The 12,994-nt window shown below is 43.8% G+C and overlaps 1 protein-coding gene and 1 non-coding gene across 5 annotated transcripts; both read left to right on the plus strand.

Moving 5' to 3' along the window:
- The first annotated feature begins 247 nt into the window (after positions 1 to 247).
- Positions 248 to 354, plus strand: LOC147354826 (U6 spliceosomal RNA). Its single transcript, XR_015146764.1, has one exon. It is a non-coding gene; the product is annotated as a U6 spliceosomal RNA (small nuclear RNA).
- Positions 355 to 566: 212 nt separating this feature from the next.
- LOC147354827 (zinc finger and SCAN domain-containing protein 4-like) lies at positions 567 to 12,737 on the plus strand. 4 transcript variants are annotated; one of them, XM_086355078.1, is made up of 5 exons: positions 567 to 671; positions 5,718 to 6,181; positions 7,067 to 7,223; positions 7,316 to 7,691; positions 12,250 to 12,737. In XM_086355078.1, exons 2-5 carry the CDS (start codon positions 5,786 to 5,788, stop codon positions 12,296 to 12,298), a joined length of 978 nt encoding a protein of 325 aa, XP_086211204.1. In that variant the 5' UTR covers positions 567 to 671; positions 5,718 to 5,785; the 3' UTR covers positions 12,299 to 12,737. The 4 variants fall into 4 exon arrangements, with proteins under 4 accessions (XP_086211204.1, XP_086211203.1, XP_086211202.1 ...); XM_086355077.1 differs by lacking the exon at positions 12,250 to 12,737 and adding an exon at positions 8,740 to 8,927; XM_086355076.1 differs by lacking the exon at positions 12,250 to 12,737 and having other exon boundaries at positions 5,715 to 6,181; positions 7,316 to 8,262.
- Positions 12,738 to 12,994: the final 257 nt, after the last annotated feature.

A 12,994-nucleotide genomic window follows, 5' to 3' on the forward strand; every position in this document is an offset into this window, starting at 1 on the left:
GGTGGCACAATGGGTAGCACACCTGCCAATGCTGGAGACACCAGTTTGCTTCCTGATCCGGGAAGATCCCACATGCCACGGAGCAACTAAGCCCGCGTGCTGCAGCTACTGAGGTCTGTGGGGCACGAGAAAAGCCACCACAGTGAGAAGCCAGGGCATCGCAATAAAGACCCAGCAGAGCCAAAAATAAATAGATGCATTTTTTAAAAAAGTTTCTATTACACCCACTTAGAACAAGACTTGATCAGTACTCACTGAGGCAACACAGGTACTAAAATTGGAATGATACAGAGATGGGTAGCATGGCCCCTGAGTAAGGACTACAGGCGTATTTATGAAATATTCTATATTAAAAAAAGAAAACTTGATCAGAACACGAGACTAAGCTTTGTACCTCCAATTAGTGTGTGTGTTGTTACACTTCACTGCAGAAATATTAGTTGGTTTAACTATAGAAAGCTGGAGCTGGGTGAAAATTCCAAAGATTGAATCAGCAGGCAAGTTTTATCCAATCATGTCTTTGAATGCATTACTGTCCCAGGCCCTATAAAAGGGAGGAGCTTTGGGAGGGCAGACCAGGTGAACCCAGTTCAGAGAGCAGGTCACACGGCAAAGAGTCCTCAGCTGTCAGCCCAGGATCACCCAGCTTGAGGTTCAGTCTTCTGGAGGAGGTGAGTTTCCTGGACAAAGGGAAAACTTTAAACTTTGTACTCTAGCCAAAGCTCAGTGCATTCGTATGTGGGGAAAATTCATAGGTACCGGCTTTTCCAAGCTTTCAGGTACAGGCACTCAGTCGTGTACAGCTCTTTGTGACCCCATGGACTGCAGCCAGGCTCTCCTGACCGTGGGATTCTCCAGGCAAGAATACTGGAGTGGGTTGCCATTTCCTCCTCCAGGGGATCTTCCTCCCCCTGGGGTGGAACCTGCATTGCCTGTAGTTCCTGCATTGGCCAGCAGATTCTTTACCACTGAGCCACATGGGAAGCCCACTTTTCCAAGCTTAGAGGATGTTTTTTTTGACAACTTCTCTGGCCTCAGAGGGTTTAATGTTATGAACTCTGTTTAAAGACCTAGCCTGATTGAAGCCACTTCTTTCTTTCTTTTTCTTCCCTTCCCCACTCTGGCACACTTTGGGGCGTGCAGGATCTTACTTCCCGGAGCAGGGATTGATCCTGTGTCCCCTTCACTGCAAGGCAGGTTCTTAACTGGACCACCAGACAAGTCCCAAATTCCAAGGTCTTAACCTCAATGCCCCACAGTGTCCCTGTGGGACTGAGTGCATGTCTGCAAGTGGGACCAGATTGTCCGTATGTGCCTGGGGTTGTGCTGAAAGAACTTGTGGGGAGACCCAGATGGAGAAACCATGGGATCTACATAAAAATAATAAAAGGCCAGTGCACTTGGATATGGAGAACCACCCAGAGCACCTAAGATGTGGGTCAGGGGAATGCATGCTCCAGCGAGGCCCTGTGCTGCTAGGAAGGATTTGATATTTTTCCGTGAGGGAAAAGAATGGTAAAACGGGGTGTCCTTAGAGGATTAGCATTATATAGGGCCATCTGCCAGTATGTGATAAATGCATTAAGAAAAGGAAAGAATGTATTAAATTTTCTCCTATGGGGTCCTTCTGGATTTATCTTTGCTTTTTTATTGATGAGATCAAGGCAGTTGATCTGATCAGACTGCTTGATGAGGTTGACACCAAATGTGAAATATCATCAACTAACAGAAACCAGGGCTTCCCAGGTGGCATTAGTGGCAAAGAATTTGCCTGCCAATGCAGGAGATGTAAGAGATTTGATCCCTGGGTGGGGAAGATGCCCTGGAGGAGGAAATGGCAACCCATTCCAGTATTCTCACCTGGAAAATCCCATGGACAGAGGAGCCTATGGGGCTACAATCTATGGGGTCAAAAAAAGTTGGACACAAAACGACTTAGCACACAGGTATGCAACAGAAAACAATTTGTTTTCTGTGCGCCTATCATACTCAGAGAAGGCAATGGCACCCCACTCCAGTACTCTTGCCTGGAAAATGCCATGGACGGAGGAGCCTGGTAGGCTGCAGTCCATGGGGTCGCTGAGGGTCGGACACGACTGAGCGACTTCACTTTCACTTTTCACTTTCATGCACTGGAGAAGGAAATGGCAGCCCACTCCAGTGTTCTTGCCTGGAGAATCCCAGGGAGGGGGGAGCCTGGTGGGCTGCCATCCATGGGGTCACACAGAGTCGGACACGACTGAAGCGACTTAGCTATCATACTCCCACCAAGCCCTTTTGTTTTATGGTATAAAATTGGAAAAAAAAATATATGTATATATATATGAATCCTTGAATTACTGACCATATAGAAAATTGAAAAGGACACAAAAATAGGCAAATTATATACAAGATGGACTTAATCATTTTTTAGTGAGGTATAATTGATATATGACACTATATTAGTTTCAAATGGGGAATTCCCTGGAAGTTCAGTGGTTAGGACTCCACGCTTTTACTTCCAAGGGCCCAGCAGTGCAAAAAAAATACAAGCAAAACATCAAACAAATAAACTTTCAGATGTACAATATAATGATTTGATATTTATAATATTGTGAAATAATCACTAAAATCAGTTCAGTTCAGTTGCTCAGCTGTGTCCTACTCTGTAACCCATAGACTATAGGATGCCAGACTTCCCTGTCCATCACCAATTCCAAGAGTTTGCTCAAATTCATGTCCGTCAAGTCAGTGATGCCATCCAACCATCTCATCCTCTGTCATCCCCTTATCCTCCTGCCTTCAACCTTTCCCAGCATCAGGGTCTTTTCAATAAGTCAGTTCACATTAAGTGGCCAAAGTATTGAAGCTTCAGCTTCAGCATCAGTCCTTCCAATGAATATTCAGAACTGATTTCCTTTAGGATTGATTGGTTGAATCTCCTTGCAGTCCAAGGGACTCTCCAAGAGTCTTTTCCAACACCACAGTTCAAAAGCATCAATTATTTGGTGCTCAGCTTTCTTTATGGTCCAACTCTCATATCCATGTGTGACTACTGGAAAAACCATAGCCTTGACTAGATGGACCTTTGTTGGCAAAGTAATGTCTCTGCTTTTTAATATGCTGTCTAAGTTGGTCATAGCTTTTCTTCCAAGGGGCAAGCATCTTTTAATTTCATGACTTTTTAAATAAAAAGCTTATTTTCATGGCTAATTAAAATCACTAAAGTAAGTCATTAATATCATTACCATATATAGTTGTGAAAATTTTTCTTATGATGAGAACATTTAAGATTTACTCTTAAAAATTAAAAATTACAAATATTTACTTTCTTAGCAACTTTCAAATATGTAATTTTGTATTATTAACTATAGTGCCATCTGTACTTGCTTCCACACGCAAGTGGGAAAGGGCAGGGATTAGAAACACACATAGACCATAATAAAGTTGTAACTTTGATAAACACAGTGAAGCAGAGACAAATGCTGTTCACGAGGAAGAGTAATTTCGGAGGGAAAAACAAAACAGGAAATGTGATTTTCCTAAGTGCTGTATCATTGAACTGTGTCGCAGTGACGTGGCTGGGGTAGCCAGACAGATGTCTGTGCCTGATGTAGTTTTCAGCACAGAGAAATAAAGTGTATGGATTCCATCCTATTGCTTCTATTTGGTTCACTTTTCTCTATTTTTTCCTAGTATTTTACCTTCCTACAGTAATTAAAAGAACATACTTTATACAGATCATTGCTTTTTTTAACTGGTGGCTTCCCTGGTGGCTCAGATGGTTAAGAATCTGCATACAATGCAGGAGACCAGTTTCAATCCTCTGGGAAGATCCCCTGGACAAGGAGATGGCTACCCACTCTAGTGTTCTTGCCTGGAGAATTCCATGGACAGAGGAGCCTGACTGGTTACAGTCCATGGAGTTGCAAAGAGTCAGATGGGACTGAGCAACTGACACTTTAATTATATTGAGCTGGTCTTATGTCTTCCATAAATCAAGTGACTGAATATATGTCACTCTGTATTGGGACACTATTCTGTTATGTTGCTCTATTTTCTATTTTTGTGGCACTATGACACCATCATTATTATAATTTCAATAGCATTTTATTATCTGTGTAAATCCTCCAAGCTTATTTTTTAATACTTATTTTTATTTGTTTATTATTTGTTTGGCTGCACTGGGTCTTATTTGCAGCATGTGGGATCTAAGTTTCCTGACCAGGGATTGAACCCAGGCCCCCTACATTGGGAGCGCCGAGTCTTGGCCACTTGACCACCAGGAAGTCTCCCTCCAAATTTATTCTTCAGAAATACCCTGTCTATTATTTGGCCTTTTGCTACATGTCATTTAGAATTGCTCTGTCAGTTTTCTCTCTCTCTCACACACACACATCTTCTGGATTTTCCTTGAAAATTCATTGACTATACAATCCATCCAGAGAGAACTTCCATTTCCAATAATATTGAGCCTTTCAATCAATTCATAAACATGGCTTTTCTCTTCATACCTTTATTATCTTGTAGTTATCTACAGATAACTTGCATACCTTACATTAGATTTGTTCATAGGTATTTAATGTTGGAAATTATGATAAAGTTATTACTTTAATTTTGTTTCTCTTATAAAAATTGCTTTTGGAATATTGACCTTGTAAAAGGCACCTTGTTAAATTCATCTAGTCTAATATTTGTAGATATTTAGGGTTTTTTTCCCAAACAAAATCCTGCTGTCTATAAATGATAGTTGATACATTTTCTTTTTTACATTTTTAAAATTTTAACTGTTTTCGGCCATGCCATGCGGCATATGCAATCTTAGCTCTCTGACCAGGGATGGAGTCCACGTCTCTGCAGTGGGAGCACAGAGTCCCAACCACTGGACGCCCAGGGAAGTCCTTGATACATTTTCAGATCTTATTTAACTGCCTGGGGACCAGCCATATGTTGTATAGAGTTGACAACGGACTTCCATCTCTCAATCCCAAGAATAAAACTTTTAAGAACAATTTTTGTTGTACTTTTAAGAGCAATTTTTGTTGTAGTTATTTTGTAATTATTTATCACAATGAAAGTTTCCTTCTATTCCTAGCTTAGCAAGTGTCTTTCTTAGGATTGAGTACTGACTTTTATTAAACATATTCAATGTATCTGCTTGTGTGGTAGTATGTTCTTTCAGTTCTATTAATGTGGCAAATTATGTGGCTTTTTGAAATTTAACCCAAAATGCATGCAGAACATAGACTTCATCCACACATAATATGCTTTCTTTACACATGACTTGGTTTCATTTGCAGACATTTAGTTGAGGGTTTTCACATCTATACTCATATGAGTTGCTAGACAGCAGTCACCCTTACTTTAATGCATTTGTAAAGTTTCATGATCAGGAAGGTTCATTAATTAAAATAGGAATGTCTCCTCTTTCCCTATGCTCTGTGAGAATTTGTGTATTATTAGAGTTATTACTTTCTTAAGTTTCTCAAAATTTACCTATGAAGTTATCTGAGCCTGAAATGTATGCTCTCTCTTTCTTTTTTAATTATACTGGTGATGTATATAATTAGATACAAATCTCCTGTTTCTATTGTGTGATCTTTAAGCATCCAACAGTATCAACGTATGCAGCATTCATGCAACATTTGATTGTTACCTAAATAGTGAGATAAGAAAATAAGAAATAAGAAAACTTATAAAATATTATTTATAAATGTCCTGATGTTGTTTTAAAGCAGATCTCCAGAAACAAAAGATGTCAAGAACTAAATCCTGGCAGCTGAATCTATAAGAAACATTGCCAAGAATGGATTTAGGTTTCAGAGCATCATTTCAGCATGAACCATCCAAGGAGGACCCAAAGTCAGCAAATACAGGCTTTATCCCCAGTCGAGGACCCACTCTGCGAACAGCAAAGGATATCTCTCAGTTGCAGAACACTCAGCCCGGCTTATTGCAAAATGGCAATAACTCACGTGCAAGGCAGGAACTGCAAAGACTCTATAAGTCATTTCACTTATGGCTGCAGCCAGAAAAACACAGCAAGCATGAAATTATTTTTCAACTTGCCCTGGAACAATTTATGATCAATAAGCACTGCAGTGAAAAGTCTACTTTGAAAGAGAAATGGAAAGCAAGTGGTGGAGACCTGGAGAAATTCACAGAAGACCTGCATGATGACTGCATAAAGCTACCTGACTTGGTAGGTAGAGTGTTCTGACCTCTGGGATGAGGGGCAGAAAGGAGTAAGGAATAAACAATACATTCAGTTGTTGATGCCTGGAAGAAGAGAAAGAAGGGTTACTGTAGACCAATTATTAGTCAGATCACTCTTCCTCAGACAAATACTTACTATTCCAAGTAAGCAAGAATCAACATTTTATATGTTTATTCAGTCAGGCGTATGGGAACCAACATATTAATTAGAGTAATTGATTTTCATAGGTGAAGTGCTAAGAGGACCCCACTGAGAAAATGTCAATTGGGCAGAAACCTCAGGATGAGAAATGCCTTGACAAGAGCTGGTTCTTCCTTCAGAAAGCCTTGTTATGGTTCACTCAGTTGTGTCTGACTCTGTGTGACCCCATGGGCTGCAGCACGCCAGGCTTCCCTCCCTCCACTATCCCCTGGAGTTTGCTCAAATCCATGTCCACTGAGTCGGTGATGCCATCCAACCATCTTATCCTCTGTCACCCCCTTTTCCGTTTGCCCTCAATCTTCTCCAGCATCAAGGTCTTTCCTAATGAGTTAGCTCTTTGCATCAAGTGGCCAAAGTACTGGAGTTTCAGCTTCAGCTTTAATCTTTCCAATGAATATTCAGGGTTGATTTCCTTTAGGATTGACTACTTTGATCTCCTTTCTCCTTGAAGTCCAAGGGACTCGCAGTATTCATCTTTTTTCATCATGGAAGACACACTAAAAAAGAAATTACCATGAAATTTGATACAGGCAGAAATAAGGGCAGGACAAAGAGGTATGGGAGCCCACAGTACAAAGATATTGGGAAAGCCTGACTGAGGTGGGTTTTCCAAAACCGGTTTTATCACATAGTAGATAAATAATCATGCCTTTTTTTTTTTTTTAATAGGTCCATGTCCACATGCAGGGGCAGGAAGCCCTCTTTTCAGAAAATATGTCCTTAAAAGAAATCATCTTTCATCTAACCAATCAGTTGTCAACAGGAGGGGTGAACATGGGAACTCCATCCTGGACTGTGCAAGATACGTCCCTGGAAACAGGACAAAGTGAGTGGGCAGAGCCCAGGTCCCAGAGGGGTGGCCCATGTGGGCTCTTTCTTGGGTGCAACTTCACTGAGTCACTTTTTCGCCTCCGACAGGAAATGAAGGTAAAGAACATGATGGCAACATTTCTGTGAAAAGTGACAGTATTACTAGTCCAAGCAATCAGATACCTTCCCTAATCATTGTCCAAGAAGAGAATCATCCGAGGCCGGAAGAAGGAGGTGTTTCTCTGGAGAATCCACGGAACTCCAGAAGAGGAGCAGGCCCAGGCCCCTCCAGGCCTCAGGATGGATCCCTGAAAGGACCCTCCTCTCAAGACGTCCTCATGGAAGTGGAACCAGACCAGGTCACCCCTGAGCCTGTTTCTACCCTCCAGAGCTCTGAGGGGACTTGTGCACGTGGGGAACACCAGGAAAGATCCCTCAGAGCCCCAGAAGTATACAGATGTGAGAGATGTCCCAAGACCTTCAGGTACTCCTCTCGGTTCAGAGTTCACCAGAAAAGACGCAATAATGAGAGAAAATATATTTGTGCCGAGTGTGGCAAAGGCTTCTTCCAGGCATCAGACCTCCGTGTGCATCAGAGGATTCACACAGGAGAGAAGCCCTTTGTGTGCAGCACATGTGAAATGGCCTTCACCCACAAAACCAACCTTCGGGCTCACGAGAGAACCCACACGGGAGAGAAGCCCTATGAGTGTTCCCTCTGCCAGAGACGCTTCCGCCAGTCCTCCACCTACCACCGCCATCTTAGGTTTCACCAGAAAACTACCCTCAAAAGTGCCCCACACTAAATTAAGCTTCCTCGGCTACAGCCCCAATGTAATGGACACAAATATGCATGTGAATATGTGTATTTCCATAGTATCTCTCCATTTAGAATATACTTTATAATTTTCTCATGTTATTCCCATTGTCTCACACCACCCGAATGTAAGTTTAAGAAAGACAAGTATTTTCTCAGTTTTTTTTCACTAACTTATCTCAGGTGCTTTGAAATAGCTGACACATTTCCAACAACTAGTAAATATCTGCTGAGTACATGAATTTATCTTTAAGATTGGTGTTATTTTTAAAATTTAGCCCCACACGAGAAGACAGTGAGTTCCCATGCCAGAACACGCGATCACCAGCTCACAGTGGTCCACTGAGGACCACTGCTGCCTGCTACCCTGTTCTCTGTCCACACCCTTCATCTTGTGGGCTTCAGCTTTTCAGCAACTGTGAACCTGGGGAGATCTGGGTCCTGCTCAGGACATCAGATCTTATTGCCCTCCCAGGCCTCGACCTTCCCCTGAAGCTCAATAACATGGCTTTGTTACCAACCAGGGTTCTTGGCCTCCTTTCTTAATCAACAGAAACTGATCAGAGGCCAGAAAAGAAATTCAGGTAAGGCTTTTTTGAGGTCCCTGCTGCAGCAGAGGGGAGCGAAAACAAATTATAGGTTCCCTTGTTTGCTTGCTCCCCAAGGTGGGGCTCAGCACCCTACTTTTGCTCCTGACCCTCTGCTTTTGCTCCAGGCTCTTCAAAAGTGGCAGCTGGGGACTTCTCTGGTGGTTCCGTGGTGGAAAGTGAGCCTGCCGATGCAGGAGACACAGGTCGGATTCCTGATACAGGAGGATCCCACACGCTGCAGGGCAACAAAGTCCCTGTGCCACAACTATTCGCCTGTATTATAAGCCCTGGAGCTGCAACTGCTGGACTGGTGTGCTGGGACTACTGAAGCCTGAGTGCTCTAGAGGCTACGCTCCACAGCGGGAGAGGCAATCACAGTTAGAAATCCGTGCACCACAGCTAGCATGGCCCCCAGTCACTGCAACTGTGGAAAAAGCCCATGGAGCAATGAAGATTCAGCACAGTCAAATCAGTAAAAAATCCAAATGCAAAAGAATGAAATTGGACCCCCACCCTAACCCCAGATACAAAAATTAACTTGAAATGGATCAAAGACCTAAATGTAAGAGCTTAACTCTAAAGCTCTTAAAAGAAAATAAATAAATGTTCATGACCTTGGATTAGGTCATGGTATTTTAGATAAGACGCCAAAAGCAAAAACAACAATAGAAAAAATAAACTGGACTTCATAAAAAAAATTTTTTTTAAGTGGCAATTGGGTTTTTTGGACTGGAGAGAATTCCCAGCCTGTGCAACCTTGAGTGACTTACCCCAGGTGACACGAAATGTGGTCCATAGCTCTGGACATTTCTCTGCTCCAAACAGTCTCATCCCTTGAGTGGCTGGTACCTGGCAGGGAGAATCCCTCCCAGTTCCCTGGAGCAATTTCTGGGAACTTGGGAAGGGGCTGTCCCTGGCCCGGATCAATCTACCATGGGCACAGAGGTCTTATCTGGGGTGCCATAAATTGTTACCAAAATAGCAAGTCCATGTGCCTGACACAGAGTGAGGCCCATCAATACTAAACAGAGTCTGAAACAGAGAAAGGTTTATTACAGATTCATACAGAGATGGGTGGCTCATGCCCTAAAAACCCCAAAGTTACTAAAAGCTTTCAGTTGGCTGTTGAAGACTTCTCAGTGTCAGATCCTTTGTTCTTGAGGTCCGGTCATGGTCAGGTAACTATGTTCCTGTAAGTCTCTACCAAATGGATGTTATTATCTGTCCTGGCAAAGTCCCAAGGCACAACTTTCACCCTCCAATGTCCCAGTCCTAGCTAAGAGGAGGCAGATCTCACTTGGCAGCTCCTTCAGGACCAGGTTTCCATATCCTGCCCAGCTGTCATCCCTGAGGAAGCCAGGCATCCAACCCAACTGGCCCTCTGTCTCCTCAGGCTGCCCAAAGTGGAAGACCAGGTCTTACAGACAGCAACTCACACAGACAGCAACTCACACAGACAGCCACTGCTATTAGGTTACAGAGAAAGGGATGGGGGAGAGGTTCACCGCTGCTTCAAGGGCTGGGCCACGGCTAGTGGAGGGCCTTAGTAAGGGCTCTGGTGCTCTCAGGATGTAGATCTCAGTCTGTTCCCTGGGCTCTCCAGCTCACCCACTGGCCCAATGTGGGTGAGCTGGAGGGCCTCCAGGAGAAGGTCTGAATCTGCTTCTTACCTCACTCTCCACTTAATGACCACCACATCACGGACCTTTGACTGAATCATTTCCCCAGTGGTCCTTCATTGACAGTTACCTGTGGGCAGGGCCCACCGAGGTGCTGACCAATAGCTGAGCAGGACAACTACCAGGCTGCTCATTGACAGTTGGTTGCTTGTGGGCAGGGCCCACTGAGGCACTGGGCAATGGCTGAGCAAGACCTGTTGCCTAGTAGCAGGGTGCAGAGTAATGAAGCACAACAACAGCTACTGCTAAGGGCTGTGCCCTTCCTGCTCTGTGAGGCTTACCCTACCTGTGCAGGCAAGCAGTTATTTTTAGTCCCAAACAGAAGTAGCTGCGCTTGATGGAGGCTGAAGTGATTTCTTTCTCAACATTCTGGTGATCTACAGACAAGATTCCCAGAAATCAGCCTTTGGCCTCTTTTAAAAGGAGTTAAGTTCTTCCTCCTAAAGGAGATCAGTCCTGGGTGTTCATTGGAAGGACTGGTGCTGAAGCTGAAACTCCAATACTTTGGCCACCTCATGCGAAGAGTTGACTCGTTGGAAAATACCCTGATGCTGGGAGGGATTGGGGGCAGGAGGAGAAGGGGACGACAGAGGATGAGATGGCTGGATGGCATCACCGACTCGATGGACGTGAGTCTGAGTGAACTCCGGGAGCTGGTGATGGACAGGGAGGCCTGGCGTGCTGCGATTCACGGGGTCGCAAAGAGTCGGACACGACGAGCGACTGCACTGAACTGCACTGAAGCTCTTCCTCTGCTCCCAGAAGTTGGCCGCACCACTTCCCGTTGTCCCTATTGTCATCGCTCAGTGGTGCCTGACTCTTGCAACCCCACGGACTGCAGCAGGCCAGGTTTCCCTGTCCTTCACTGTCTCCCGGAGTTTCTCAAACTCATGCCCATTGTCCCTAGTGGGGCCGGTGTACACTTGTTCCCTGTGACTGACGCAGCGCGCCCCTTGCCAAAGCCTATAGAGCAGTGGGAACTCTGGGTAATCCAGAGTGTCTGGACCATAGGCTTGGGGCAGAACATCCGGCATCACACAGGTGGCGGTCATTGTCTGTTGCTGGGTCTGTACACTCCATCACAGCTTCAAGAATGTGGTGTCTGGCCCCAGGAAGGCTCGAATGCAAATGTCACCCCCACCCCAACTTCACAGCGACATATCTGAAGGTCAACGATGGTGAATAACAAATGTGCTTGGATCCTGTACTTCTCCTCCTCCCCTTAGGGATCCCACTCAATGCACACCTGGGATGGCAGTCACTGTGTTGAGCGACCCTCTTCATGTAATTCAGGGTTCTCCATGTCCTCACCCTACCTTACCCCCATCTGTGTCCTAAGAATAAGAAACGCCTCATCAGGGCACTTCTTTCTGGCCACAGAGACGTTCTTGATCATCATATTAGAGTCTGCACTGGGAAAAGGCTTTACAAGTCTAGCAAATGTAAGAAAGCTTTTACAGCAAGTGCTCAGGTATTCAGCTCTAGGCAGTACACACTGGGAAAGACCTTATTTGTAGGGTAGTGAATAGGGTAAATCTGATAGCCAAACTCCCATCTCAGTGACCACTCGGAAGTTCACACTGGAGAAAGGCTTTACGGCTGTGTGGAATGTGGCAAAATCTTTATGTAAATACAAAACTACAATAGAGCTTGAAAATCAGTAGATACTCATTGAACATTTAATTTTTTGTTAAACGTTTACTTTATTAAAGAATCGAATAAACATGACCCCAGTTTCCTATCCATTTTAAGTTTTTACTGTTTAAAGGCTACTTTAAAGGTCTTAAAACTGTACTTCAAAGTATTAATGTTTTAAAGAAAGGAAAAATAATCAAATTTCTAAGACAAAATCCTGAGTGGCAAAAATTTCCACATAGCCACTGCTCAGATAACTGTCTGTTCTCATCCTGTTCAGTTTTCTTTGAGATCTTAACTTTTGTTTTTAATCCTCTGCAGATATGTTGCCAGAGCTATCCAGCCACTATTTCTGAAAAAACTACATTAACAGCTTTCAGTGACTTGCATTTCACAACCTTTTCTGGAATCATCTCCACTCCCCACGCAGATGCAATCTTTGCAGTGACAGTAGGAATGATAATTGTTTTGACCCAAGGACGAAAGAGCAGATAAAACCAAGGAGGGTCTTGGAATGCAGGAATGGAAAAACCAGACCTGTATCGTCCACCCTCCCCCATGTTGTAACTGTTAACAGAACAGTATAACCTGTCTCCCCTCCTACCCCATAAAGAGAAGGTATTTGCCCTACTCTTCCCCCACATATACACGCCTCACCCAATCAGCAAATGACCTGCAAGACCCCTATCCCACTCCTTGTACCCTGGACATAAAAGTGGACTAAGAACCCCTGTTCAACGTCAGTTTTCCCTTGAGCTGGCCTGCTGTTGTAACAGTCTCACATTCTAATAAACTTTATTTCCCGCTCATTCTGTCTCCTGTTTGGAAATTCTTTTCCAACCCGCACCCAGACCATGACAGTAATCACTTCTCATCAAAGAGATCAGATTCTGATGACCCCAATTTTTTTTCTTTTTGGTTGTTCTTTCCACACTTCTATTTATTTAAGTTTGAATAGATTTAAATCCTTGAGGTGTATAGTATCACACAGATTCTATGTCCACTGGTGTTAGCAAGAAGGTTGCTTAGGAATTTGGAACAAATCATACCACTGTCTCTGTGAACA

The sequence above is a fragment of the Bos grunniens genome, chromosome 18, assembly GCF_055505025.1.
Source record: "Bos grunniens cultivar Pamir isolate PY7600 chromosome 18, Bosgru_T2T1.0, whole genome shotgun sequence".
NCBI classification, from domain to species: Eukaryota; Metazoa; Chordata; class Mammalia; order Artiodactyla; family Bovidae; genus Bos; species Bos grunniens.

Coding starts and splice junctions, on each gene's coding strand:
- LOC147354827 (XM_086355076.1), top strand. CDS start 5,786: ATGGATTTAGGTTTCAGAGCATCATTTCAGCATGAACCATCCAAGGAG. Junction 6,182..7,066: donor GCATAAAGCTACCTGACTTG/GTAGGTAGAGTG, acceptor TTTTTTTAATAG/GTCCATGTCCACATGCAGGG. Junction 7,224..7,315: donor GTCCCTGGAAACAGGACAAA/GTGAGTGGGCAG, acceptor CGCCTCCGACAG/GAAATGAAGGTAAAGAACAT.